Source organism: Emydura macquarii, unplaced genomic scaffold, assembly GCF_026122565.2.
Source record: "Emydura macquarii macquarii isolate MOO-44397 ecotype Brisbane River unplaced genomic scaffold, CSIRO-AGI_Emac_v2 contig_1146, whole genome shotgun sequence".
NCBI classification, from domain to species: domain Eukaryota; kingdom Metazoa; phylum Chordata; order Testudines; family Chelidae; genus Emydura; species Emydura macquarii.
This window is the reverse complement of record NW_027131283.1, coordinates 6,063,258-6,090,437: the sequence shown is the minus strand read 5'-3', so window position 1 is coordinate 6,090,437 and position 27,180 is coordinate 6,063,258. Positions and strand designations below refer to the sequence as shown.

The window sequence follows — 27,180 nt, the reverse complement described above, 5'->3', positions numbered from 1 at the left end:
CGAGTGGGGGGGAGGGAGGAGGTTAGCTCGTTGCGTTCCAGCGCCCGCCTGCTGCCTGTGCGCGCGCGTGGGGGAAGGGGACCCGGCGCGGGCGGGCAGGGAAATGGCCGAGACCGTGGCGGACACCAGGCGGCTCCTGAGCAAACCCCAGAACCTGAACGACGCCTACGGGCCGCCCAGCAACTTCCTCGAGATCGACGTGAGCAACCCGCAGACCGTGGGGGTCGGCCGTGGCCGCTTCACCACCTACGAGATCAGGGTCAAGGTGAGCGGGGGGGAGGTCCTGAGGCTGCCAGCCAGCGAGCGGGGGAGGGGGTGGCGGCTGCCGCCCCCGCCCCGACTGTGCGTGTGACCCGCCTCCAGCCATGGACGGCTCTGGGCGGCATCTCCCTGTCCCCGGACTCCTGTCCCCCGCCTTGTGTGGGTGGGGTAACGGCTTCACCCCCTCCCCATCCCCGCTCCGCTGGGGCCTGCTCCCCTCCCCATCCCCACGCGGCTGGGGCCGGGCTAAGGTTCCCCCCGCCCGGGCAGGAGCTGCTGTTGCGGGCCCTCCCCCGAAGGACGCCGTGTGTCAAATTCACCGTCTTGCGGAGAGGCTGGGCGGGCCGGTGCTGGGGGCAGGCCCGAGGCCCAGCTAGCAGCCCTGCCTGAGCAGCTGATGCGGTGCTGTCTTGCTCCAGCTCTTTACACTCCGCCTCTCATTGTAGTGTAAAACAGGTTCCCGTTCCCCATTTCTGGCCTTTCTGCTGTCCCCCTCACGCTCCGCTCCACCTCTCTGTGCCAGCCCCCACGCCCACCCTGAAGACCGGAGTGGGGCTTGGATACCCTGTAACTTCAGCCATTCTGTTTACTTCTCTCATGGGATTCGTGGTCTGCCTCATGGGGTAGTCACCTGGGGGACCCAGGGCTAAATCCAGACCACCAGATGCTTTTGAGTGGCCTCTGAAATCTTTTTATTTAAACTTACTATCATTGTTTGGTTGGGTTTGGGTTTTTATTATTTTCTCTCCCATCTGGACTGTGACTATACCTTGTCCAAGAAATTTGGACCTTGACAAAAAATAGACTGCCCCTGGTTTGGCCTGTAGGACGGGAAAGTTCAGTGATGGCCTTTGTACAGTTTAGCCTATTTGATGCTCCTTCTGCTTTTTGGTGTGCACTGCAGAGGAATCTCATTTGTATTAGTGACACATTTGCAGGGTGGTCCCTGGATATTAGAGAGACCAGGTGAGTAATATTGTTTATTGGATCAACTTCTGTTGGTGAAGGAGACAAGCTTTTGAGCTTACATGGAGCTCTTTAGATCTGTGTAGCTTGAAAGCTTGTATTTCTCACCAACAGCAGTTGGTCCAATAAAAGATATTACTTCAGCTACCTCATCTCTTTAGTGAGAAGTGACGGTTTCACTTTAAGCAAGATGTGCAAAACATAAAATGAATTAATCGAGCAGCTTGTGCTGTACGACTGGGTGCCAACAGTTTGTCAGGCTGCTGAAACTGGAACTCAGGCCTTAAGTAATCTTCTTGGTTAACATGTGGATATAGATATCTGGTACGTGTGTCTGCTTGCCAGGGATGCTAGTAATGAGTGAAGGTTTTTTTGTTGGTGTAATGGGGCTCAGCTAATAGAAGTATAGAAGCTATTCCTGAGAGTAGGACAGCTTTGTAGTAATGGATCTAATCCTTATGCAGACTGAAGGAGCTAAGCTTTTTGTGCATGGGGAGACATGAGGGTAGCGGCAGGAATACTGTTGAACTGGATACAAGAAATAGAACTCCAACAGGCCTTTTGCTCTTGACTAAGACTGTGAAGAGACAATTTACAAGACAGCACTTTTTAAAATCTTATAAAGTATTAATGTATGAGGGTGCTTAATTTTTTTAGTTGCTCTAGTAAATGGAGCAATTAAATTGAATTGCACAGTAATAATAATATCAAACTGAAGGATCTTACCAAACCGAACATCTAAAATGTCTTTGCTTGTACTGTCAAAATAATAGGCTGAAGTAAACTTGCATGGTGTAACTTTCTAACTGAAGTATGTTCATAAGTAATTCAGAAGTTTAAGAAATATAACTGAACATGGTGCTTACCTTGCCATATGAACAAAATATTGAATCTTGAAGTATATTGCAAGTTAAATACCTCTTTAATGATGAATGATGTGTGTGTGGTTTAAAAAAGAATAGAATTTGACAGTTGAGTTTTTCTCCTCACCTATCTAGTGTGTATTATGCGTGTTTATTACACTCTAAAGAACTGGACTTTAAAGGTACTCGAGCCTGAATTCTGAAATGCCTGAGTTTGGATGTATCTCATGATTACTTACTCTTCTATGGTATCCCCTCATCTCTCCCTTTGATTCAGAACCTTTATCTTAAAGCATTGGTCTCACTTGGCTTGGTTTGACTAACAGACACTTGTAAAATCCTGGCCCTACTGAAGTTGATGGAAGGTAGATTTTGCTCACAATATGGATGTAATGCAAGTCTTAGAAAAACTTAGTAGCTGGAGATCTAAACTCCATTCCAGGAAGTTGGCTGGAATGGGTCCTGCTGTTGCCAGCCAAGCCTAGGAGCTGTGTTCTTCTAAACCCAGCCTTCTGCCTGTTTGGGAGGACAAGGAAGAAAGCTGGGATTTTTTACTAGGGTGTTGTCACTAGACTCTGTTTTGGGGGCTCAGTTTCTCATAAGTTTCTTGGTAGTAAGTGGCAGTATGTGTCTTGTGGAGCTCTATCCTTTCTAACTGCTGGAATGTAAGGGAGCCTTGTCTAGTCCCTCCCTTCCATAGCCTCCTGTCTACTGTTGAGGAAGGAAGAGGAATAAATCTATGCTACTGTACTCCTCCACAAGCTTTTTCCTGTGGTAGGAGAGAAATCCTCTCTTGTGAATAACTGCAGATTGCTGCTTGAAGCTGTTCTTGATGGCTTCACTGCTACCCACAGGGGTTATAATTAGCAGAAGTGAAACTAACCGGGATCTTAATTTTACTCCAGCTGCTATTCGGGTGAGCAGCAATGGTGGTATGGGAGCTGCTGGTCTCTAGTCACAGGAAGATAAAATTGTCAACCTTCCTACTGTTAAATACATGTAAAAGTTTCTAATAATTGTTTCTGAAGATAGTTTACTTTAAATGAAAGCTTAAATTATGCAGAAGTTGATGGCTTAACATACTTACTAGAGAATTTGCTGCCAATCAGCAGACAAGACCTGATATAGTAGTTTGTGAATTTTAATGGTTTTATTTTAGAGCTTGGAATCAAAGGATAAAATTACCCCTAAACTACTCTTGATCTGAGAGCTTGGAAGACTTGGTTGTTAGTGTTTGATATCACTATTTGATTCTACACAAGTTTGAGTACACAGCCTCTCCTCTTGTGTTAAAACCCTTCTGACTTAACCAGCTAAAAAGTTGGTGGCTGAATTTCAGTTGGAAGGATCAAGTTATTTCTAGCAAGCTTAAATGTCTGATACTTAAATGCCATTATGCATTCATCACTAACCCCACTTGCCAATATTAACGTCAAGTGTTTCTTAAAGCATAAACTAAATTCCTTGAGCATCTGCAAACTAAAAACAGGAACTGTTTCTGCAAACACTTGATAGCTAACAGTTTTACTTAGGTTCTCATTTGTGCATTTTTGTGATTAGGCAGAACTCCATAGTCCCCTTACTCTCTCTCAGCTTACCACCTTTAACATTCAATTTCATTTGAATTCATTTGAAATTGAAGGTGAATAAGTGGTAGAATTTCTATTTGATATTTCTATTCAGCACTTCAATTTTTTTCCCCTCTGAAATCCAGATAGGAAAATAAAAATTGTGAATATACTTGAAGCGCATGTCTTTAATGGCTGTGCTGATATAATGTGCTCACCTAAGCTATATACTTTAGCTTTGAATTTGTAAATGCCTAACCAATAGCTCATGACACTTCTTCATGAGCTACGTGTGTTCAGACTCCTGTTGAATACCTGATGTTGGGTAAAATATTTAATAGAGCATACGTTCCATTGTCAAGTGACTTAAACGGTTAGCAGGGTGGATAATTTATGCTTTAAAAAAAATTTCAAAAGGAATTTCAAACCTTTTAGTTGAATTACATTTCTTCAATCCCCCTGCTATGTACTCTGTTATATTGATTCTGAACACTTAGTTTACACAAACTTCATGCAGATCTTAAAGGTGGTGTGTTCATATAAATAGTCCTGCTTTGTATGCAAGATGCAATTTTTAGAAAAAATAAACCTGTTTGGAAATTGACAACCTGTGGTAAGGTCTAAGCTTATTATGCGATTCAGCTTCCAGTACTTCAATTCTTGAAAATTATTTAGGCAAGAAGAGTTTACATCGTGGGTTTTTATGCCAGGAGAATTAAATATGTTGGCACATGTGAGATGCCAACAGCTTGAGCGATATTTGTGTGGCTCTGCTGTATGAAATATAGTATTGTAATGGTACTGAATTCTTTCGTGTCTGAACAGTGAACATGTTATGTTGCCTAGCCATGCATTCTCTGCAGGAGACTGTGTAGCTTAGAGAATTAAAGAGCTCAGCTATGCTTCCTATTGTAGTTTTCTTGTACGAGCAATGTTCCAGGCTGTAAGAGTGTTGGCTTTAATTCTAGTTAAGTTCCTCTTTTTAGTGTGTTTGGGAGGGGAAGAGAAAGCAGAAACATTAACTAATACACTCAGCTGTAGTTTATAGAGGCTTTGCCAAAACACTGCTTAGCACAGGAGGAACAAATTTGGTACCTGTTTTTTAAAATTGTATATGCATGACTCTCTATCTCCTGTCTGTCTTCTATAGCTTTATACTTAGTTGAAAGTTTTACACTGCATTCACAACTCTTTCCTAGGCTTGCTAGAAACATGCAGACGAAAGGCAAGTGCACCAGTGGAAATGTTATAGGGTACTAGCTTGGGAGAAATAATTAGAATTTCAACTTCTGAAAGAGGAAGAGACTTATGAAATAGTAACTCCTTGCTTCAGGACAATGGGAAGCAGACAAAATATGCCCACCTCTTCATTTCTGAATGGTTTGAGTGTGAAGTCTTACTTAGGAAAATATCTAAATTATTACCTTCATTAAAAATTAGAATATTGCAGTGTTAGTCTCTGCATTCAGCATCATAAAATCCAGGAATTTCAAACCTTTTAGTTGAATTACATTTCTTCAATCCCCCTGCTATGTACTCTGTTATATTGATTCTGAACACTTAGTTTACACAAACTTCATGCAGATCTTAAAGGTGGTGTGTTCATATAAATAGTCCTGCTTTGTATGCAAGATGCAATTTTCTACTCCTAATGTTCTGTGCAGGACTGAACACATTAGTGCTTAGTAAAAGTAATCATTGTTACATTTGCTAGGACAAGTAGGCATGTGATACCAGAATATTTCAGATACCTCCTTGTTTGATGGCTTGCCAAAAATGTTTTTGGAAACTTGAAGTTCAGTACTGTCATTTGTCTTTCCCAAAACTCAGAACATCAAATAGATAATAAGGAAGCCTTGTAATCTCAGATGCCCTTGCTAGGGTTGCAGTTGTGTCATGGTGAGAAATGTCATGGATAACAGGATTTTTCACGTTTGCCCATGACTTGTTTTTGTCCATGGTTTTAACAAACTTACTTTGCAAGGGCAGCTCCTGTCTCACAGGGCTGGGTCCAGCTTGCCACTGAGCATTGCCACCTGACGTGGGTTCGCAGCACCAGTCTCTCAAATTCAGCCTGGCTATCTCTCACACAACTTTTGAGTGAGTGGTGCTGCGAACCCATGTGTAGGGTCACAAGGCCCAGCCTCATAGGCCCCCCTCCCCCCCGGTCCCTCTGCCTGATCTGTCATTTTTAATAAAAAAATCACAAACACACATGAACTTTGCTAAATTTATTTTTTTTTAAATGCCAGGACAAATTTGCACCCCCTGCTTATTGCTTTATCAAAACTTGACTTGATATTGTCAACGCCTTTATTTTAAGGGGAAGTAAAACTCCTTTGTAAAGAAAGCAATTTCTCTGAACTAAGTGACCATTGTGGCATCAGAGTGCTATACTTGCAAGAATAACTTTATGTGCCTCTGCTATATGGCCCTTATACTTACAAAGGAGTTGTAATCATTTCTATCAATCTTGGAGTTCATCACACAACAGTTTAGACACACAGTGCCTGTAACGCAGTCCTATCATGGGTAAATATTCAAATGGCATAGAGCTGATGCTTCCAGCTCTGTGCCCTCTTTGATGTAGAGATGAGTGTCCGACATAACCTGGAATGTGTAGTTACAAGTTAGAGCAGTGTAGAGCAGCCACTGACTGCTCTAAACTGTTGGTAAAGCTGGTGGAAAAACTGGCTCTGGGATTGAGGACCGGTAAACAACTAACTCCTTTGTGGATCTCCACTTGTACCCAGCACTTAAGCCCTAAGTGAAAACACACCTCATCAAAGAATTCATTCCATAGAATGAATATGTAAATCTCAGGATATTTATGGAGTAATGAACTGATTATCAGTACTCCAGAAAGAGCAATTTATAGTCGTCAGTCAATTGGCTGGCTAAGATGTTTTTCTAATGATTGGGTGGATGTGAAGAGACTCTCTTTAGAAATTTTAAAGACAACTAAGCATTTGTGAATACCAAGTAACTTTTTTTTACACTAATACAGTTTCCCTAATTCCAGTTAGGAATCTGAGTGTATGAAATGTTTAGCTGTTTGTATACTAATCTTGAATGCAGTAAAGGCATGTAAACATTTCTGGCCTGTCTATGAACTAGCAAAAAACATTGTAGTAGTTCATAACTTGCAACCAGGTGCTCTAGGTTCCTATTTAACAGCAATTGACAGCTCTGTGAAATCATATAAAATACATTTTGTTTGATCATTGAGAATAAAGCTTTTCTTGTTTTAGACTGCTGAAAGATGCAAAACTGCTGCTCCCTTGAGACACAAGTGGTGATAGTGTCCTTTCGGTCTTTTTGAATCTCCTGAAGCTCTTGTTGTCTCAGTTTATATTTGCTTCATGTAATCATGCATTGGTGACAATCTTGTACTTTAGAGGAAAAACAAACTTAGAATGAGTCAATAGGTAAGATCAAATGTAGAGTTGATGGACTGAATTCTGCACTCTGATGATTGACATACACCAGAAAAACAGAGCAGAGTTTTGGGAGCACAACACTGCACACAGTTGTGCTCCCAAAACATACCAAACTGTACAAGAGCTATAAGCTGCTATAAAAGCTTGCGGTTTTCAAACTCTGGGAGCTGATGTACATATCTAGATCATATTTTAGATACTCAAGCTTTATCTTCTGAAGTTGTGGAATAGAGGCAGCTTGTGATGGGGAGACTGACTTTTTGGTTTGTTGGATTATATGGGACTATGCTATAAAAGTGGTGTAGCTCCTTTCTTGACTGCAGCAGCTGGACCAGCTCATGCATTTTTTGGTACTCGTACAGGGCTTTGGAAAAAACTGCCAGAAGGCTAAACTCACTTGTTGTAGGCTTGCATAGAATGAGACGATATGGGCCACCAGCAAGCACTCATCTGTTCAGAGGGAGGTGCTAGGATTCTTAATGGGGGGACTGTCCCTTCATCCTTCTAGGTGATCTTTCATATCTTGGCCTCAGCTTCTGGGGAGAAAATATTTGATAAAACTAAGTCATGCGTGAGAAGAGACTGTTAACACCAGCCACCCTAGAGCTCCTATTCTACTTTGAGACTTCTTTCTGACCTCCTATGAATACACCAATGCCTGACTCTGCTATTGCTGATAACTTTACTTAAAAGCAACAGAGTGAAACTGGCCATACTTAGCAGAGTATACTCTCAGCAAGGTTCTGATCTAAGTCTATGCTCTGTTGGTATGTAAAGCTCTGAGCAGCACCATGGACACTGAAGTAATCTACAGTCTTGAAGACAAGAGTACATCTGTAAGGCTTATGCTGCAGCCAGGGGGACGAGAAGCTTATCTTAAGTGAGTCTTGATTCTGCAGAAATTGATAAGTTGCTTTATTCCTCAATGGCAAGTTGAGAACTTATCCTGACAATCAGGCATTGGGGGTTTTCAAGCCCTAGTCCAATGTGCCATAGTTTGAAGCATGAAATTTAACAACAATTAGTGCTGGGGTATCCACAGAATATATTCTCATAAAGTTGACCTCCAGATTTGATATTTAAACTAAAGCAAAGTGCTTTCAGTATAGGAATGTCTCAGACCCTGTCTACACTTGCCTCTGGGATTCGGCGGCAGTCGACGGGAGTTATGCAAGCTATGCAAAAAACTTGCATAACTCGCGTCAACTTCTCTGCTCCTCTTCTGTGCACAGGTGGCCTTAGTATGTCAATTTCTGGATTGACTGAGTCTTCACTGACAGCTCAGTCAATCCAGAGAAATTGATCCCGCCGTCAGTGTAGCCATAGCCAAAGTAAGACTACAGCACTGTAAAAATGTTCTTGTCTTAACACTTCTATTCTCTTTATATCCCAGTAAGTGGCAAGAAGGGGAAGAGGAGAGTGGTGTGACACAGTGTATGTGTAACATTATTTCAGAATGAGCAAGAAAGTGTTCCAAAAACTTGAATTCAAGAGTCTTGCATGTGCTTATGGTACTAAGTTATATCTAACTGTATTTTGAGGTCAGGATGCAATTCTTTTCCAGCAGAGCATATTGTGAATGGTAACTGAAGTGTAGTGGTAGGTTTAAACATCTTGAACAGTGGAAAATCTCCTGGATTTGAATAACATTCAATCTACTCTTGAGATTTTTTTCTGGTGAGACCTTTTACTGTAGCTTATTAAAATCAAATGTAGAACTTGCTAGCTCTGCCTTCCTACTTCAGAACTCTAGTAATGTCAAAATATTCACCAGCTGTCATCAAGCCCATTCATTGGTATGGCAGTGTAAAAGCCCTCAATTCTCCAGGAGCTGGCTGGCAGAAAATTATGGAGTATCATGACTCTTCCTCTCCAGGCCTGAATGTTACTGCTTTACAGTGTCTCAGAGCTCCATTGTAATGATGCAAATTTCACTAGGGAATGATGGGGAGGCTCTTTTTGTTGCTAAAGACAATATGTACTGACACCAGCAACCACTTTCTGCCATGGGGCAGTTTCACCTAATTCACGGACTGGCGGTTCATCCACCGTGCCCAACTCAACTGCCTCCTGCTGAACAGGGCCATCCGCCATGGGAACCAAGACAAATGCTGCAGGAAGTGCGGGTACAACAACGAAACCTTGCCCCACGTCCTCTGCAGCTGCAAGCCCCGCTCCAGAGCCTGGCAGCTGCAGCACAATGTGGTCCAGAGCCAGCTTGTGAAAGCCATCCTGCCTCACTTGGGAAACGTCACCGTGAACTCTGCCATCCCCAGATCCAACAGCCCACTGAGACTGGACATCGTCATCACCAACGAGGACCAGAAGATCGTTATGGTGGATGTCACTGTCCCATTCAAAAACAGGACCCCAGCCTTTCACGCAGCCCGGACTCGTAAGGAGGAGAAGTACACCCCCTCTCCTCCTCCTCCCCCTCCCCCGGCCGACATCCTGAGAGCAAAGGGTTACGAGGTTCAGACCCATGCTCTGATCGTAGGAGCCCTGGGTGCTTGGGATCCCCATGAATGTGTGCTGCAGGCCTGCGGTGTTGGTCGGCACTATGCCTGGCGCCTCATGGTGTCTGACACTGTCTGGTGGTTGAGAGACACTTACATCGAGCACATCACTGGGCACAGACAGTACTGGGATCAGAAGCCAGAGTGCCACCATGAGGAATTTATAGATTAAAGGACTATCTACACCACATAACTGACTCAGTGAGGGACAATCCACTATTATGGGCATGCCTACTCCCCATTAACCGCATCCTGTGTAACCCCTGCAATAAGTGATGTTCCCGAATTACTGATCACGTGTACAGTTAACCATCAAATCTATTACCCCCCCCTCCAGGATACCACAGATTATGCTTTCATTGTACTCCGACTCTCAACCAAACTCTGTCCCCGCTGATAAAGTATACATTATGCCTGGATGTCCAGAAATTCTTCCATTTAAACTCTCTACCTGACCATTTTTTTTTAAAACATTATCTTTAATAAAATTTAGTCCTATTTTTATAGGTCTGCATTCAGAGTGCTAATTCAGTTGTTTTTCCATCAAACTCCATTAAAAGCTCTTTTGAAAGTTAATTGCATATAAGCTTGTATCAGCAGAAGTGAACTAAATGCTTTCTTTCCAACCACTATTAGTGGAAATGGAAGTTTTATCAAGACTACCATAACTTATGTGAAAAGACCACATTGAAAGAGGTGCTACAGCAACATGGTAGCTTTATGCGCCTGGCCGTTAGAGTTCGGAGGACAAGTACAGCAATATTCTTGATTAAATGCTATTTGCAGATTTTTTTTTTTTTAATTTTTGACTAAAACTGTCCCATGCAAAATTACTGTTCGATACCTAACTCGGGCTATTGTGTGAGTGAGCTGCCATAGCATGCAGAATGACTTAAGGACAGACTGTCCACTTCAATTTTCCTTACTCTCTGTGAAGTAACCCAAACACTCTACAGATAGCCTCAGTGTCCTTGTTTGCACAAATGTTTTCAAAATGCTTACTTGAAGTAGGAGCATGGGTGGCTCCTGTGGAACTGCTTCAGATCAATTGTATTTTAAATACTTTCTAAAAACAGTCTAATGCTTGATTACTTTTCTTTCCATGATATAAACTTCTATTTACAGGCTAAAAGATTAACCCTCTAAATTCAACTCCTACCTGACTTACACATGTGTAATTTTGGCTGTTTTTTTCTTTTTTTAGTCTGAAGGGAATTAGACCATATTCAGCCGCAACTACTTGCCAGATTTCAGTTGACTGATCTGAATACTGATTTAGGAAGGTTAAGTTCAGCTTTATCATGTTATGCAAATGAAAAACTCTTCTCCATTTAAAAAGTGCTGGAATCCTAGGCTGGGCATAGTTGTTACCTAGGGCTAAATTTTACAACCAAGCTAATTACATCTCGGAAAAATCAGGCTCCTAATATTGTCTGGTCAGAACCAAGAGCTAGTTCTGGGATGTGCTGGAGACCTGGAACTCTCACCTAACTTGAAGTTGCAGGTACTCAGAATGCTGTAGGTGTTGGCCCATAAGTCATTATTTAGTGCACATGCCAAAAGGTAGCCTTTTTTTGAGAGGAAATTGTTTTTGTTCCAAGTACACACATCTGTCCTTGGCCTCAGCAAACATAATCACAAATTCATAGCTACTCTCTTCCTACTTGCCATGTGCTGCCAAGGAAATGTTTCTTAGCACAACGCTGCTGTTAATGTATTAAAGAAATAGGATTTCAGTAAAGTCTACTTGATGACAATGGAGCAGAGTAGCACAACAGGAGAGGAGTTAAAACTGACACACAATGGCATGGAATGGGAGAGACCACTGAAGTGCTGACAGTGGCATAGACAACAAATTAAACCCCTTGTTGAGACGCAAGACTAAATTATACCTGCTTTTGGTTATAATGAAATTATTCCCCTTGAAGTTCTGATGTCTGATATGGTTGAGACAGTACATCAGATTTTTTGTGGTACAAAAATAACTTAATAGCTCTCCATGAAGACTTCTTGCAACCAAAATGTAGGCACTCTTCATGCTTATGCTGAAACACAGACCAGGTATGACTGACTGCATTATCTTATGCCTTCTTAGGTTTGACTTGAAATTTTGTAGCCTTTCCACTGTACATAGGTGGCATATTCATTCTGCAGTTCTCTAATGCAGTGGCTCTCAACCTTTCCAGACTACTGTACCCCTTTCAGGAGTCTGATTTGTCTTGTGTACCTCCTAGTTTCACCTCACTTAAACTGATTAGTTACAAAATCAGACCTAAAAATACAAAGTGTCCTGTCACATTGTTGTTGAAATTGCTTACTTTCTCATTTTTACCATATAATTAAAAATCAACTGGAATATAAATATACACTGAAATACAAGTGCAATATTATATAGAGCAGTATAAACAAGTCATCTGTATGAAATTTTAGTTTGTACTGACTTTGCTAGTGCTTTATGTAGCCTATTGTAAAACTATGCAAATATCTAGATGAGTTGATTTACCCCCTGGAAGATTTTTGCATACCCTCAGGGGTACACATACCCCTGGTTGAGAACCGCTAGTCTAATGTAATATTTATTTGTATTCCAAGTTCCAATCAGGACTGGAAATCCAGTTGTCTAGATCAGTGTTTCTCAAACTTTGGTACCAGGGATTGGCTTCCTATACTGTGTCAGGGAGATCTCAGGGATCGATGTTGGTCCATGGACCGATAGATGAGACACATTGGTCTAGATGCAGTACATAAATTCAACAGTCCATGACCTGAAGAGCTTACTCCAGATACAGGATAGATGAAGGTTGTGGGAAGGAATGCAATAGAAAAATGAAAGAGCAGTCTGGTTAGTTTCAGGTATCTAAGTTGTTTTTGGTTTTTTGTACACTAGTGAGGGACAAAGGTGGGGTGGGCCTAAATCAATAGGAGTGAAGGTTAAAGAGGGTAGGGGGAGTTGGGGCTCATCAGGGCTGAGAGTGGATGTTCATGCCAATCTGATCAGCAAGTAGGAAAATACTTGAGTTAAAGTTCCTGAAATTATCAGTTTCCAATGGTGCTGCCTCCTTTTCCCCTATCATACAGCTGTCTTCCCTCCCTCTTGATAGAAGCTGGAAGCTGAGTCCTTGGGCCCTCAGGTCAAGCACCACTCTTGGATTCTCTTTTCCTCTAGCAACATGGGCTAGAGGAGGGTGTATATAAAACAGATCTTCAGAGGCCAAAGATGCTGCAAATGCATATGGATGCAAGTTGAAACTTTTATTGGGGATAGTTCCTTAATGGAACTTGTTCCATTACTTGAAATCTAAATTCTTGCCGTTATTGCTTTCTCCTTCTAATGGAGAAAACAAAGCATTGGTTTGAACAGTCAGATCATTGTAGCATACGCAGGATGCCTTCATGATATCTACCTTTGTCAAAGTAGATGGACCCAACAGAAATAAACTAGACTTCTTTGGAATCATGAGGGTTGCAATCTTTAGCAGAATAACTTCTGATGCAATTCTGTTCTGAAGTAACATGGAGTCCAAAGATGCCTTTGGTTTTTTTTTTCTGTTTTGATTATTGACACGTGCTTTAGTTCATGTTAGTCTTGCAGAGCCGATATTGCTCTGAAAGAGTGAGCTGGATTTTAGTTAGTCCCTCCCTCCCTGATTCAAAGTTCACATTGCAGAATATTTATTGTGGAGTGACCCAGAAAGAATGCAATTGGACTCTGATTCCAGGCTGAGTTTGTAGGGCTAGCATTTTTATATATTGTCCTCTCAGCAACATCACACTGTGCTTCTAGTATCCCACAATGCTGACTTTAGTTTCTTTTTGAGAACTGTGATTTGAGAAATTTGTCTGTAGAATGTATGAATTCTGGCTAGTTTTTTCTTATGAAAACCGCTTTATCATGGAATGCCTGTATATCTATATGAATCCACCATTGCTGACAAGCCTGTAACCATGTCTCTCCCAGATGAGATACAGTGGAGAGGAGTTACCCTTAATGACTACTCTGATGCGTTAATAGTTATACTAAGGAGGTTGGCTGCAGCTGGGAGAAGCCACTTCCTCCAGCTTTCCCATAAAGGGCTGGGTTTTGGAGAGTGGAAAATTGCCAGAAGCAGGACAAAGGAATCAGCTGTTGGTGGAGAGACTTGACTCTCAGAGCCACAAAAGAAGCTTAGGGCAAAGGCAGGAATGCTTTTGTAGTAATAGGGGCTTGGCTAAACTGCAGGATTAATCAAGGTCAGAGTATTCTGATAAAGGGGCTTCATAACTGAGAAGAATAGCCATGAGCTGCAGCAGAAGGACCCTGGACAGTCCACAGAAGACTCTGCCCCCAACTCAAAGAATCCTCAAAGAGTGGTGAATAAACTGAATTAGGGAAACACATATAAGGTTCACTTTTGTATAGTTCTCATGCTTAAGTAAAGAGCAATGATGTTCTAGAATCCCATGCAGTCTCCATGTTGTGACATCTATCACATTCCCTGAAGTTAATTTATGGACCCGGAATGTCCATGGATGGGTTCTGGGAGAGGGTGTGTGGGAGTTAGTAGTGATCCTGGTGTCTGGGCAACTAGATCTTGAGCTCTAAGCTCTCAGAATGGGGGCTAAATGGGAAATTGGTCTCCTGAGTGTGCCTAGGGATGATGCATGAACCTTGTTCAGACTCTTGAGGTTTAAAGCACATGGGGCCTGGTGAGGTGGGTCTCTTCACAGCAGCCTGGTGAAGGGTCAAGAGGGGGTGCTTGGATCATTTGGTGATTATGTATCAAATAGCAGTTTGTAAACAGTAAAGGGACCCCAATAAGTGTTTAGTTGACCATTCTCAGTTGTTTGATCGTAGATGGGGAAATAAAGTAGATTTTTTTGGCTTTATTTTTTTGCAACAGAATAAAAACCCTGAAGTACTTAAACTCTTGTGTGGTCCTACCTTTTTTTAACATGAATCATAGCCAGCCACTCGTACTGTGCCAGCTTAGACTGATGCAAAAAGCTGCTCCTTCTGTTTTCACCTTTCTTAAAATAACCTTACTGCTTAATTTGATGGGCTGGCTAGCTAGCCTTCATCAAATAGGGATATTTTCCTCCAGAAATAATGCAAACTTGTGCTGTACATAGGAAATGGTTAATTGTAACAATAGCCACTGGAATCAGTGGCAACTCTCCAAAATCTCCTGGGTCCTGATGACCTGTGGCTATTGTTACATTGAGTAACTGAATGAAAGGTTAACCCTACTGCAGCTCATATTAGCCAGAGACTCTGATGCCTAGGCTTAATTTGGATCTCTTGCTTACTGGCTTTGTTACCTGGTGCCATAGATTGTGCCTCCTCACACTCTTAGCATGATCCCTCTTCATGGAGAATCTGAATCCCAGCCCTTTCCTACTGGCAGTTACAGCTTCTATATAACTGTAGCATGAATCTCTTGGTACAATAAGCAGCTGCCTGACTTGATCATCTGATGCCTGCTCTTGTTTGATCAGCAGAGGTTGAAAGGGATGCAAAAGCTATCTCACCCCTTCTAAAAAGATGCACCTTGGTACTTTGGGGATGCTCAAGAGCACCTCTGTGCAGCTCTTGTAAAGAGTCATGTATAGCTCATTTCAACTGGGAATACAAGCCAGGTTAACAGAGGGCCATAAAGTGTGGTGAGAGCAGGATGGGTGCAAACCAGGAATGCCAAACTCTGCTTTCAGTCTGGAGCCTTGCTTGAAAGCAGATCCATTCAGATGTATCAAACAGCTATGCTTCTGGTAAACGAATACTGCTGTATCAGCCCAACTTAAAATAGGTGTAACTAGAGAGTTTTTAATTCCGTCAGAAAGAATGTTAAATAAAGAGTTCTTATAGCTAGTCTTAATAGCTTCTTGCAGGACATCAATTAAAGTATAGTAAAAGGTGCATCTGAGTAGTATGGTTTGTCCAGTCCACATGACTTATGCTCATCAATAACTTTCAGTTATTAATGAGTTAGACATCCAGCAAGTATTTAAGTTTCTCAGGGCTTTGTGAAGTAGCTTTAACTAATACTAGCAGATACCCTGTGACTAACTGATGCAGCTTCAGTGTTTTGTGAAAGTGTATTTTAAAATCAGAGGAATTGATGGAACTTGGGAGGCACAGGAAAGAAAGCAAGTGCTGAAATAGTTAAACTAATGAGTCAGATTTAATCACAGTTGTGTCAAAAGTTCAAAAGGGAAGATGTGGAAGGTAAAATGAGCTGAATTGGCACTCTTACCCCAACATTGTACCTGTAAGCCTGATATGTTGTTTAGAGATTAACTTTATAGACTTCCGTACCCAGAAGTATGAAAAATCTTAGGGAACTCTTTTCACAGGCTTGATTTTAGTATTGAATAAAAGAGCAGTTAATCCCTTTTGTTAAGTAACTTGAGAGAAGGGAATCTAAAATGTGAAATCTCACCTGCAGAAAACAATATTGTAAAGGCCTTTCTATCTTTAGACACTTACAAAGACTTAATATTTTAATGCGGAAGGTTGAACTCAGTTAAAAAGCCAATAGGTGAAATCAGAGAGAAATAATCCAGTGCTTCATTTCTGGGAATCTTCATCTTGCGCTCTGGGGGACCTAATTTATTCCCTGTTGGGGATAAGAATACTGTTGTGTACAGAAAGCCAGCACCTTTAAATATAAGCCTGACTTTTAGTATAATAAATGTCTTATTAGCTGCAATTTTGCTTTTAGTCATTAGTACAATGAACAATGTTGTGGTTACCTGGGAAAGAGAACTCAAGTGCTTTCAAATGTCCAGTGAGCTCAGATTTCATGTACAGATGCTTGTGTGCATTACACTGTAGATGGTACAAGTCTGTAAGTAGCACAGTGTAGAAGTCCATACACTTCAGAAATACTTAATATTAAACAAAACTGCTATACTAAATTAGACCTATACAAGCTCTTACTGACTGGCAGTTACACCTATGTGTGCAGTGACTGCTAAATAGGCCTATTTCTCTTCTGTATAGAAGCTATTTCATAAGAGGTGCAGTTCTAGGCAGTTAAACTTGTCCTGAGTGGCTGAACTCCTCATTCAGCCTTCAAATATCCCTTGGGTAGCCATCAAGCTAAACTGCCCACTTCCTTTCTTAAATGGAAGTTTGTCTGAGTTGGGCTCAAAATTTGAACACACGTCACTAGTTTGTGTTGTTGGTAACTGTCAACACATCTCCGTTTCAAAACCAAAATGTTTCATCAGCACAGTACTCCTTTGTAATTTTAGGATTGCTCATGACTGGGTATGACAATTTAAGTACACAGCTCTTTCTGTGTAGTACGTCTTTGGGAAGCATACTAGAGAGTCACACTCAATTGCTTGACTAGGGTGAGCTATACGTCCAGTTGGAGCAAATTATTAAGGTGCTGTCTGTGTAGGCAGCAGCAGGGGTTGCCAGAGAGATTTCTCTACTTGCAGCACTGAATAGGCACTCTGTGGGCCTGATTTTTTTTATTTTTTATTCTCCTCCCCCTTCTCCCAGCCCCAACAGTGGAAATCACTTTTCTGATTTTTTTTTTCTTTCCCCAAAATGGGGCTTTTTCCATTGATGCCTAGAACACACTGTGAAATTTTGGAATTTATCAGATGTCTGGCACCACAAGCCTTCAGGCCAAAGGTCATGTGATTGCTAAGGAGTCAGAGGACTAGATCAAAGGTGGTTAAACTGTTAATGCATGTTAGCAGGGTGCAGGTGGACAGAGCACGGCAGGCTAATGTGGCAATGATTCACACCTCAGCTTGCTGTGAACTAAATGTTTGTGTACACAAGCCCCGTATCTCAGCTGGAATGCTCTGCCTTCCTAGAGCACCATCCATATGAGGAGATCAAAGCTTGAGAAAATTCACCCTTTTTGCTCCCCTGGGCTAACGAGACAAAAGAAAATAAGATTGATCAGTCAGTTCTGCTGCCTTTATTCCCTTCTGCTTCCTTCTGTTGCTGAGCTCCCCACCATCCAGGCTTGCAAACTCCATGTTGCCTTTTACATCCAGACTCCCATAGAATCCTCTGGGGTTTTTTCCCATCTCCACTAAACCCTGGTCTCTTGCTTAGGTATCACAGGGAGAGAGATAACAGTAGCTGTTGCCTCTCTAGCCTTGCTCCAACTCCCCTCACTGCCCCTTGGCCCAGCCAAAGTTGTACTGCAAAAATTGTCTCCCCCCTCCACTGTTCTACTCATGTCACTCACTATTTCAGATCCCTGCACTGCCCTCCCCTTGCTTCCTGCATCAAGGTCAAACTTCTCTCACCGGTGAGGCCCTACATAGCTCCTCTTGCTCCTCCCATCTTGCTCAGCCCAAGCCTCCCTGCTCACCATGCCTTCATATGCTTTCACCCAACACCTTTATGCTGCCTTTCATACCCCTGGGCCTTCTGTGTGGACCAGTCTCTCCCTTTTCTCAGATGTCGCATCTCCTGTTCGATCACATCCCTTCCTACAGCAACCTCTGAGATTCTAGCACCTGGTGTGTTCTGTAGGTCTGACCTGCTCTGATGGAGTCTACACCGGATCATAAAGCCCTTGAGCCAGGGACTTATGTGCCAGCAACAGCTTCCCCGATGCAATTCTGCACTCTTGATACATCAGGTTGAGAGTGGAGGCCTGGCTCTGGCTGGCCAAACCCATTCATCAGTGAAAGAGTGACTTAACCAGTGTGGCTGGTGTAGCTGTCCAGCATTTACTAATGTATATGTGACCTTAGTATCTAGGCATTGCTGTGTCAGCAATAAAATGAGCTAGTATTCTAGACAACAAGAAGCCAGTAGGATTCAGTGAGATGGAAAGAGCTTTAATTAAACATTTGTATATCTAAATGTTGGCTCTGATCTTGTTCATTGTAATCTCTGTGCATAAAAACATACAGAATCTCAAACTATGAAAGTAAGTTCATAAATTACTCGAACTTGGTGTATCTCAAGCCTTGCCAGGTAATCTTTCCCATTGCCAGTTGTGGGCAAGTTGCTCAGTGTAAGTTTGTCTGGTTAGTGTTGTGCATAATGTGACAAACTTTTTCTGCGTGTCAGGTATTTTGTCAAGTGGCCTTAATATGGGAGTCATCAACTCTTCCTGAGGTCTCTGACAATGTCACACATCTGTGCCTTTGTTTCCTCGTCTGTAAAATGGTTCCTCTGAAGGGATGTTAAGGACTAACATTTCTACAATGATCCAAGTATGGAAAGTTCTAATAGTGCTGTATGTCTACCACATCTCTATTGGAGAAGGGGAAGGCTCTGAGCAGGGTGAAGACTTTTTGGTGGATGGCAGAGGAAAAGGTGCCTAGTTGCCAACCTTAGAATCAAGCACCACCACCAGTTTTTTAAAATAACTGCATACAGGAAAACCCCTTCTTTATCCATTCCACTCAAGAGCTGTTCTGAGAATTCTGATGAATAAATGCATCTTACATTTGATCTGAGTTTTGGAAAATCAGTAGGGATTCCAATCCTTCACATCTGTAGCTATGGTAGCCTCCTGAGGGCCTGATCAGAGAACCTGTCTTTAGGATTCCCTTAATTGAATGATTGAGAGTCCAGATTAGTGCTCACTTCCTAGGTCAAGAACTATCAAAAAGTTGATGCAAATATATTGCTGGATGTGAACTGATGGAGAACCATTGCTAGGTTTTCATGCTGAGTTTTTAAAGATCACAGGTTATTTATGGGGTTTCCCCTTCTCTCTGTCTCCAGGCTGTTTGTTCTGACCTAAGTGACATTTGCAGCCAAAAACCAGTCTTTAATAAAATCTGTGGCCTATTTGAGGCAGAGCTGGTTGTGTTGCCTCTAGTCAAGGTTGCCTAATGAGTTGGACCACAAGACCTTGTTATTTGCTTATAAGCTATACCAGGTTGAAACATCCTATGCTGGATGTCTGCTTTAGGCTCGATTTTTTTGGGGGGAAAGCTTTTTATCCAAAACCATCCAGCCATGTCAAACTAGGTTGGGGGGGAGGGGGAAACAGGTGGAAATGCCTGTGTCAAAAAAGTGGAGTCAATTCATTGGGAAGCTGTAGTGCCTCCATGTGCTGGTGATAGGACTTCAGATTTGGTAGGGTGTCAGCCTGGAGTCAGAAACCCCTCTTCATATCCCTGTAAAGTCTCTAATTTAGCCAAAGTATGAGGTCTCTGAAAAATCAGCCAATGCATGGTTGGAGGCTTGTTAAAAACTGGTAGCTAGATTGAGTATTCAGTCTTCACAACTGACTATGCTTCTCTCTCTCCCCCCCCCAGCTCCCACATGTGACTGGTCTGCAAATGCTTCATCCTCACAGAGCAGCTGAGCAGGACTTTCCCTGTAATTGCTGCATCTGGCTGTTGAGAGCCATTGTGGTGCCAGACACCAGAACTGAGAGCAGGGAGATTCTTCTGTGACTCCCTTTTTTTCCTTTTTTGTTTGGGTTTTTTTTTTTTTTTTTTTAAGGAATGCTACTGATGTTGCCAAGCTTAAGCACTCAAAGTTTAGGACATGCTAGACTTGCAGTTCCCTCTGCAACCTTAATTTGTATGCATTATGATCGTCTTTCATTGGTCTTTTTTCCCCCCTCCCTCCCACCGGACCGTTGCCTCATTCAGTGCGCAGGATTAACTCTGCCCACTCAATGGGTAACTGTTTAATATTGTAATTGTCGTCATTCAGTGTGGGCCTGCAGAACAGAGAAATATTAATGATCACAAAGTATCAATTTGGAGACCTACAAAACAAATCCACCGGTGAGGATTTTGGTTGAAATGACTTGCCTAGTATCACACACCAACTTTCTGGCAGAGGTACAGATAGAATACTGTTTGCCAGAGTGGCATTCAACTGCCTTAACCATGAGAACCCTCCTTTCTGTTCCTGCAATCCCCTGTTTCATTCACTATGTGCCTTCCAACTTTCTCAACTAATGAGGCAGAGGCCATACAAATGACACACAACCTTGATTCTTTCCCAGAGCACAGTCTATCCTGTGCACAAAATGAGATGTGGCTTCACAGGGGTGGCAGATGAGGGAAAGTATGTGATCATGGAGTTAAAAACTGTATCAATGCATCCAAATTCACGTTGCATGAGCAACCTTAATTCTGGTATTTTCTAACTTCAATGTTTCTTTGCACATTAATGGTTTTTTAACACTTTTTTGTTCCTCTGTAATGATGAGGCAATACATGGACTCCTTTGCTCCTCCTTTAAAAAAAAAAAAAAAAAAAAAAAAAAAAAAAGGGTGTTTGGGGATGTCAGAACTTAGTAAGAAACTTCTGTTTGTCAGTTTTTTCACTCGCTACATTCGTTGGTTGTTGATCACTTTGAAAGTGTAGTGACTTAGTGTTCCATTTTTTATTTCAGACAAATCTTCCTATTTTCAAATTGAAAGAGTCGACAGTCAGAAGAAGGTACAGTGACTTTGAATGGCTGAGAAGTGAACTAGAAAGAGAAAGCAAGGTGAGTCAAATGCTACAAAGTAAATATACAGCTCTAATTAGAAAAGTATAATCACAACCTTTACATTCTCTACCTTATTAACTACAATACTTGGAACTAATGATTCGGTCTATGTAAAACAGTACATTTTCATTGCAATGGGATGCTGAAGATCATATGAAAGCTGTAAAGTGGCTTCAAGTTTTAACACTAGATTTAAATGTAACAATTTGACAGGGTGACACTCAAGTTGAGAATTGCTTTTTCTATGTGGACTAACTTTCTTCACTACTTCAGCATAGGCAAGCAAATTCCTTTTTCACAGCCTAAATATGATGTTGCTTATCTGGGGAATGGGAGGGGGGGATGGATGAGTTGGTGGGTGGGTGTGTTTTTAATGCAGGCTGTGGTTATGGTTACCTTTTTTTTTTAAAATTTTCAGGTTGTGGTCCCACCCTTACCTGGAAAAGCTCTCCTCCGTCAGCTTCCTTTTAGAGGAGATGATGGAATATTTGACGATTCATTTATAGAAGAAAGGAAGCAAGGTCTTGAGCAGTTTATAAACAAGTAAGTGTAGGGTTTATTTCTTTGAGTTTTTTTAGTAGCTCCGTTCCATCTTTTAGTATTACAAGGTGGCTACACCAGGTTTTAGAACAATAAACAGCTTTTAAGCTCAAACCACAAGTTTTAAAACAAATGTTCAATTTTAAATATCATATCAGATATTCAGCACGTACTCATTCAGTTATGTTGACCAGAGTTCTGTTTTGCTTAATTTATGCTAATTACTAAAATTACAGTGTTTAAAAAAGTTCTACTTGTATGATTTTTTTCTGAGAAAAGGTACATTCTGTTGGACTACAATAAAGCTTGCAATGGACTTCCAGACATTTTGTTTGATTGCAGATGTGTGAGGTATTATCAGCTCATGTAATGGTGCACATTTTTCTTTTTCATGCTAAAATGTGTTCTTTTGAAGCTGTAAAAACACTACTTGATTGAGACAATCTAGTATATTTATTACTTAAACTAAATATCAATTTCAAACTGCCAGTTTGAATAGGGTTGTCTAAAAGCTAAAATAACCCAAGAGCTTATGACAGGAAGCAGAACTGGCCCAACTTAACTTTTTTCTCTCCATATATTGACCCAAACAAAACTACTTAAAGTAAATCTAAGCTCTCTAATATCTTTTACTGTAAAGCAAATTTCAAAGGCACAATCAAAAAAGTACTAATTTTACAGGTGGGAGTGCTGTGGGACTACTAAAAAGTGTAACTCATCTGTTTTCAGAACTAGTGATAGCTAAAATAAAAAAGGGTAATCTAGAAGTGATCCTTCTGAAAGAAGATAAGCATTTTTTTAAAAGGAAAACCAGCAGTAATTATGTTGGCATTTAAAATGTAATTGAGACTTAAACTGCTATGTACTTTCCTCAGATTCTTCTTGGGCATGAAACTTTCAGTGCTTGGGATTAGCACATATGTCTCACACCTTACAGCAGATTGGTTAATGGCTTGGTTTGCACAAAGACAAAATGTGTTTTTCCCCCATATACACAGATTAGAATACCACTTCAGAACTTAAACAACTGAGCCTAGGAACATTCATATGTGGCTTGCAGGGAGGATAAAAAGCTAAGGTAATGCTGCTTTTAAAAGCATCAAAGTCAGAGGTGTAACTGCTGAATTCAGGTGTTCATACTTAAAAAAACCTAAACCAGAGTCTAGATTAAAAACATAATTGAGACTGGGGCTATCAGAATTCTAAATTGGTTTTTGACAGATCAAATAACATTTCCAAGGTATTTGTCTTTCCTCTTTTTAAAAGAAGTTGTGGTGTTTCCTCATCAGGAAACATTTGGGAGTAGATATTGAAGAGTATCTTCAATAGCAAAACTTATATACTCTTCCATGTCAGACAGGATAAACACATATGCTTGCTACACTAGATCTAGACAGTGAAGGGGTGCTTTATGTTTCAGAAATCTGGATTTCAGCATATCATGGCCATAAAGATAACCCTACCAACTGTTACTGGAATGGCATGTCTTAGACTTAAAACCTGTAAGAGCTAAGTTCTTGAGGCAGCACCCTACAAAGATTATTCTTAAGCTAGTATTAAATAACAAGTGCTACTTCACTACACAAGTATCTTACTACTAAAATGCCTTGCATTGTGTCTTGAAGCTTATTAAACTGTCTAGTAGAGTGCACCAAGGAAACAGACTTGAGAAGGAGGTAGCAAATGGCTTATCCACAGCTTAATGTTTTTAGCCTTACTAGATATTCATAGTACAAAGTACTTCTTATGCTTTGTTCCACAAACAAAAGTGGAAGAGTAGAATTCCAAAGCAAGTCACCTGTTAGAATGCATTTCTTTCAAAGTTCGTAAATGGTATGTTGTGTGGTATGTTGAATCAGAGTAATCAGGAGTTTTACACAGTAAATGCTCTGTTCAAGTTTAATCTACAAGGAAGTTCAATCTTCCTTTTAATGATTTAACTCAATGAAAAGAGCTGTTTCAATTAATAGTGTCCTGTTGTTTGACAGAGAATACAGTGGTGAACCTTGGAAGTTGGACCCTGGTCCTCTACCACATAAAGCAGATCCAAATATTTGTTACTGTAAAGTACTTTATTACCCAAAATAAGCCTCACAACATTCCCAACTTCTCTGGTTGAGTATTTCAGTGGAGTTGCTCTAATGCCCAAAAACTATGCTTTCCTCACAAGAATTCTATATTTAAGTCCTAAATAAGTAGTTAAGGTGTTAGCTTCATGAAGATGCCAGTCGATAGTCCTCAGCTGCACCACTGCCAAAGCTTTTGACTGCTGGAGGGTTGAATAAAAAGCTCCCTGGTAGCCTGTGTCTGTACAGGTGTAGAATTTAAAGAGTGACGAAATGACAGCAGTGTAACTTGACTGAATTACTCCCAACCTTTCAGGTTTGTGACTGACTTAGCCTTGAGGTTGATGGTGCCATCTTTGCACTGTCCAGTTGCTCTGACATCAATTTGGGACATGATGGTCTGGCCATACTTGTTTCAAGGCTGAGTGGTTTCATCAATGTGCACAGCACTGATGTCCATGCTGGGCAAGAACAAAGTGCCTGGTCTGGGTTGCATTTTACTCCTGATTTGGTGTTGAGATGTCACACCTTTTAATGCTTCCTTGGCCCAGGTGGTGGAAACGTTTTCCTGTCCACCATATAAAGAGCCGGGTGACTAAGACTGCTATTGCCAAAGAAGGGATTGTCAAATTCCTTGTACAGTGCACGAGAAACCTACGGTTTGATGCTAGGACTTGTCTGATAAAGCCTATGGCCAAACTAAAGCTGTCAAAATGGTAACTTTTGATGGTAGATTAGCAGGCCACAATAACCAAAGATCACTTCAACATGTGGAAGGATCACTCTGGTTGGGAATCTTTGTTGAGAACAGAACCAAAAGACATGGAAGGTCTCTTGAGGGCATTGTCTTAACACAACATGACATCAAGTTGCTTGCATGCAATGGAAAGTGCTGGTAATCAGAGGTATGTCTAGGTACAGGAGGTGGCAGGTATCTGGCTTCCACTCAAATCCAGAAGAAGCTCTGACCAAACATATTCAAGAAGAACTTGTTCAAAGACCGGTACAAGCTGCTTTGCAGGAAGTGAGATTGTCCTCTTTACGTTCTCTGGATTCACTATCTTGCTATTGCAGTAGAGGAAAAATAAAAGTACCTGGTTGGAAGCCAGTCTTTTAGTTGATGGACTAGTCTCAAAGATGCCCACTATTTTCCTTTTAAGGGGTTTCTGCCCCCAAAAGAAGTGGCAAAAACCAAATTGAAATTCCCATGTCCCACCCTTACCCCTGAAGCAGTGAGGGGCAATGTTTCCATCAGGAAGATCCTGCAGGTAGTCCCGTTATCCTAGCAAAGGGCACAATTGCATCCATGCCGTTGGATGAAAGAGGGAAGGAGTTAGTTATATTTAGGCTTGGAAGGATCAGTTGTTTTGTTTTTGTCAATAAATGCTGATAAATGTCTGTCATACTCATGTAAACCGATCCAAAAAACCCATCTGTAATCAAAATTCACAGATAGGCAAAGTAAGAAATGCTGCCTCACTTATTAGTTTGATATAAAGATATTTACTTTGTCAACATCACATGTCAAAATATGCAATTTGTTATAACTTTAATTTTTTTGAATCTACCTTCTATTGTCATGAAATAAATCTGTTCCCCTCATTCCCTCCCCCCAATTTCCCATAATTAAGGAAACTTAAAAGGATGAAAAATAGGGGGGGGGAACTTAACCCATACTTGTGCAACTGTGAAAAATGTAAATAAACATTGAAATTATTTTTTTAAAAATTGTTACAGGTACTTTGCCTTATCCTGGATTTTGGGAATTTTCTTTCAATTCAAAGGAAAGTTAAAAATAGTATTCTGGGGACTCATTCCTTCTCTAGAGAAAAGGGAGTCTGAGCCTTCTGTTCCCTGCATGCATGTTCTGACCACCGGATGAATCTTTAGTTTTCAGCAGAACAGAACTACTAATCTTGGTCTGGAGTCAGTGATGCTTGGTAATGGTGGCCTAGTTGTGTAGGCTGGGAGTGAATGCATTCCCTGACCTGAATGATTAGGATTGAGGACACTACTGTGGAAGGTATCTAAGAAACTGTCTCGGCTGCCACCTGTGGCTGTCCTGTGTCCTCTGACTGGCGTTCAGGGTATAAAATTGCAATGTAATCGTTTGGGCTCAGGCTTGAGCCTAAGTCCTGGGCCCTCCCCGCTTACAGGGGGCCAGGCTCCAGCCTGAGCCTGAATGTCTGCTCGGCAATTTTATAGCCCCTCAGCCCCAGCCTGAGTCAGCTGGCATGGGCCAGCTGCGGGTGTTTTAGTGTAGTGTAGACCTACTGCTAGTGTTGGTTTCTATACCAGGGACTCTAATTCCCCTCTAATTACTGGATTAGAGAGATACCGATGTGCACTACTAGAAGTTACTCCAAGCCAAAAAACCTTCCTATATCAGGGCAGGCTCAAGAACATATGTCTGAAGGGCTTGCCTGAGCCAGTGAATCAGTCCTTGTTCGAAACTTTGGATTTGGCCTTACCTTTACGGTACCAATGTGACTGATCAGTGTAGTCCTGTGCCATGTGGAGATTAATAAAGTAGCCAATGAATGTGCCTTGCCCTACTCTAACAGTTCCCCTCTAATGAGTTAAAAACATCTGGCTTACTGGAGAACATGTCGTGTGCCTCCACTGTATGGTATAAACATGAATCTCCCAGAGGTGAGGAGGGGAAATGGAGGAAAAACCTGAAGTCTGTGCAATGAGTTGCATTGTAGGCGTGTGCGTTTCTTACCTGGAGTTGGGGATTTAGGTGTCTTCAGGTTAAGAACCTGAAAGGGGTTTTAGCAAAACATATTAAGCCTTTATTTCACTGTTCTTTCTAGGCCTAATTCTTTTTTTTTTTTTTTTTTCCTAGAGTTGCTGGCCACCCTCTAGCACAGAATGAACGCTGTCTTCACATGTTTTTACAAGATGAAGTAATAGACAAAAGCTACACACCATCCAAAATAAGACATGCCTGAATGCTCAAAATACCCACTCACAATAAATGTTAGTGATCAATACACTTGGTTTAAGAGGTTATAGTTAAGCATGCTGCAGATACTGACACAATAAGCCTCCACTATACTAACATCAGTACACTGCTCAGTCTTTGCATTTATTTTATGGCCGTAAAGAACTCGTTTGCTTTAGCTACATCGCTCCATGAATCTCTTATGGTTACAATAGCATTAAAGCTATTTAGCATCCATCCACACTACTGGTGGAGTCCTGTCCACTCTAGGTCATTGCAGATAAAAACAGTTTATTGAGTTGGCCTTACTTGAACTAGCATTATTCCAGTGTCACATGTTCACTTGTATTTGATTAAATCACTTTTTATGTTAAAATAACTGATAGTCCTCTTGTGTAGAGATTGAGGCAGTCTGTTTCAAATATCCCCATGTGTAAGATAAACACTTCTGCAATTGTCTTCAAGCTTGTAAAACACTTTATATTGAAAAAATGAGGGAATTATCTTTATATTCTGTAAAAAGAAAAAGCAAATTTATATACTAAAATCATTTGTCAAATGTTTTGAAATAAAAGTGAAAATGCA

The 27,180-nt window shown here is 41.2% G+C and overlaps 1 protein-coding gene across 1 annotated transcript; it reads left to right on the top strand.

The window, feature by feature from the left end:
* Positions 1–27,180, top strand: SNX3 (sorting nexin 3). Its single transcript, XM_067546562.1, has 4 exons — positions 1–265; positions 20,944–21,039; positions 21,461–21,585; positions 26,497–27,180. The coding sequence occupies exons 1-4, from the start codon at positions 104–106 to the stop codon at positions 26,600–26,602; spliced, it is 489 nt and encodes a 162-aa protein (XP_067402663.1). The 5' UTR covers positions 1–103; the 3' UTR covers positions 26,603–27,180.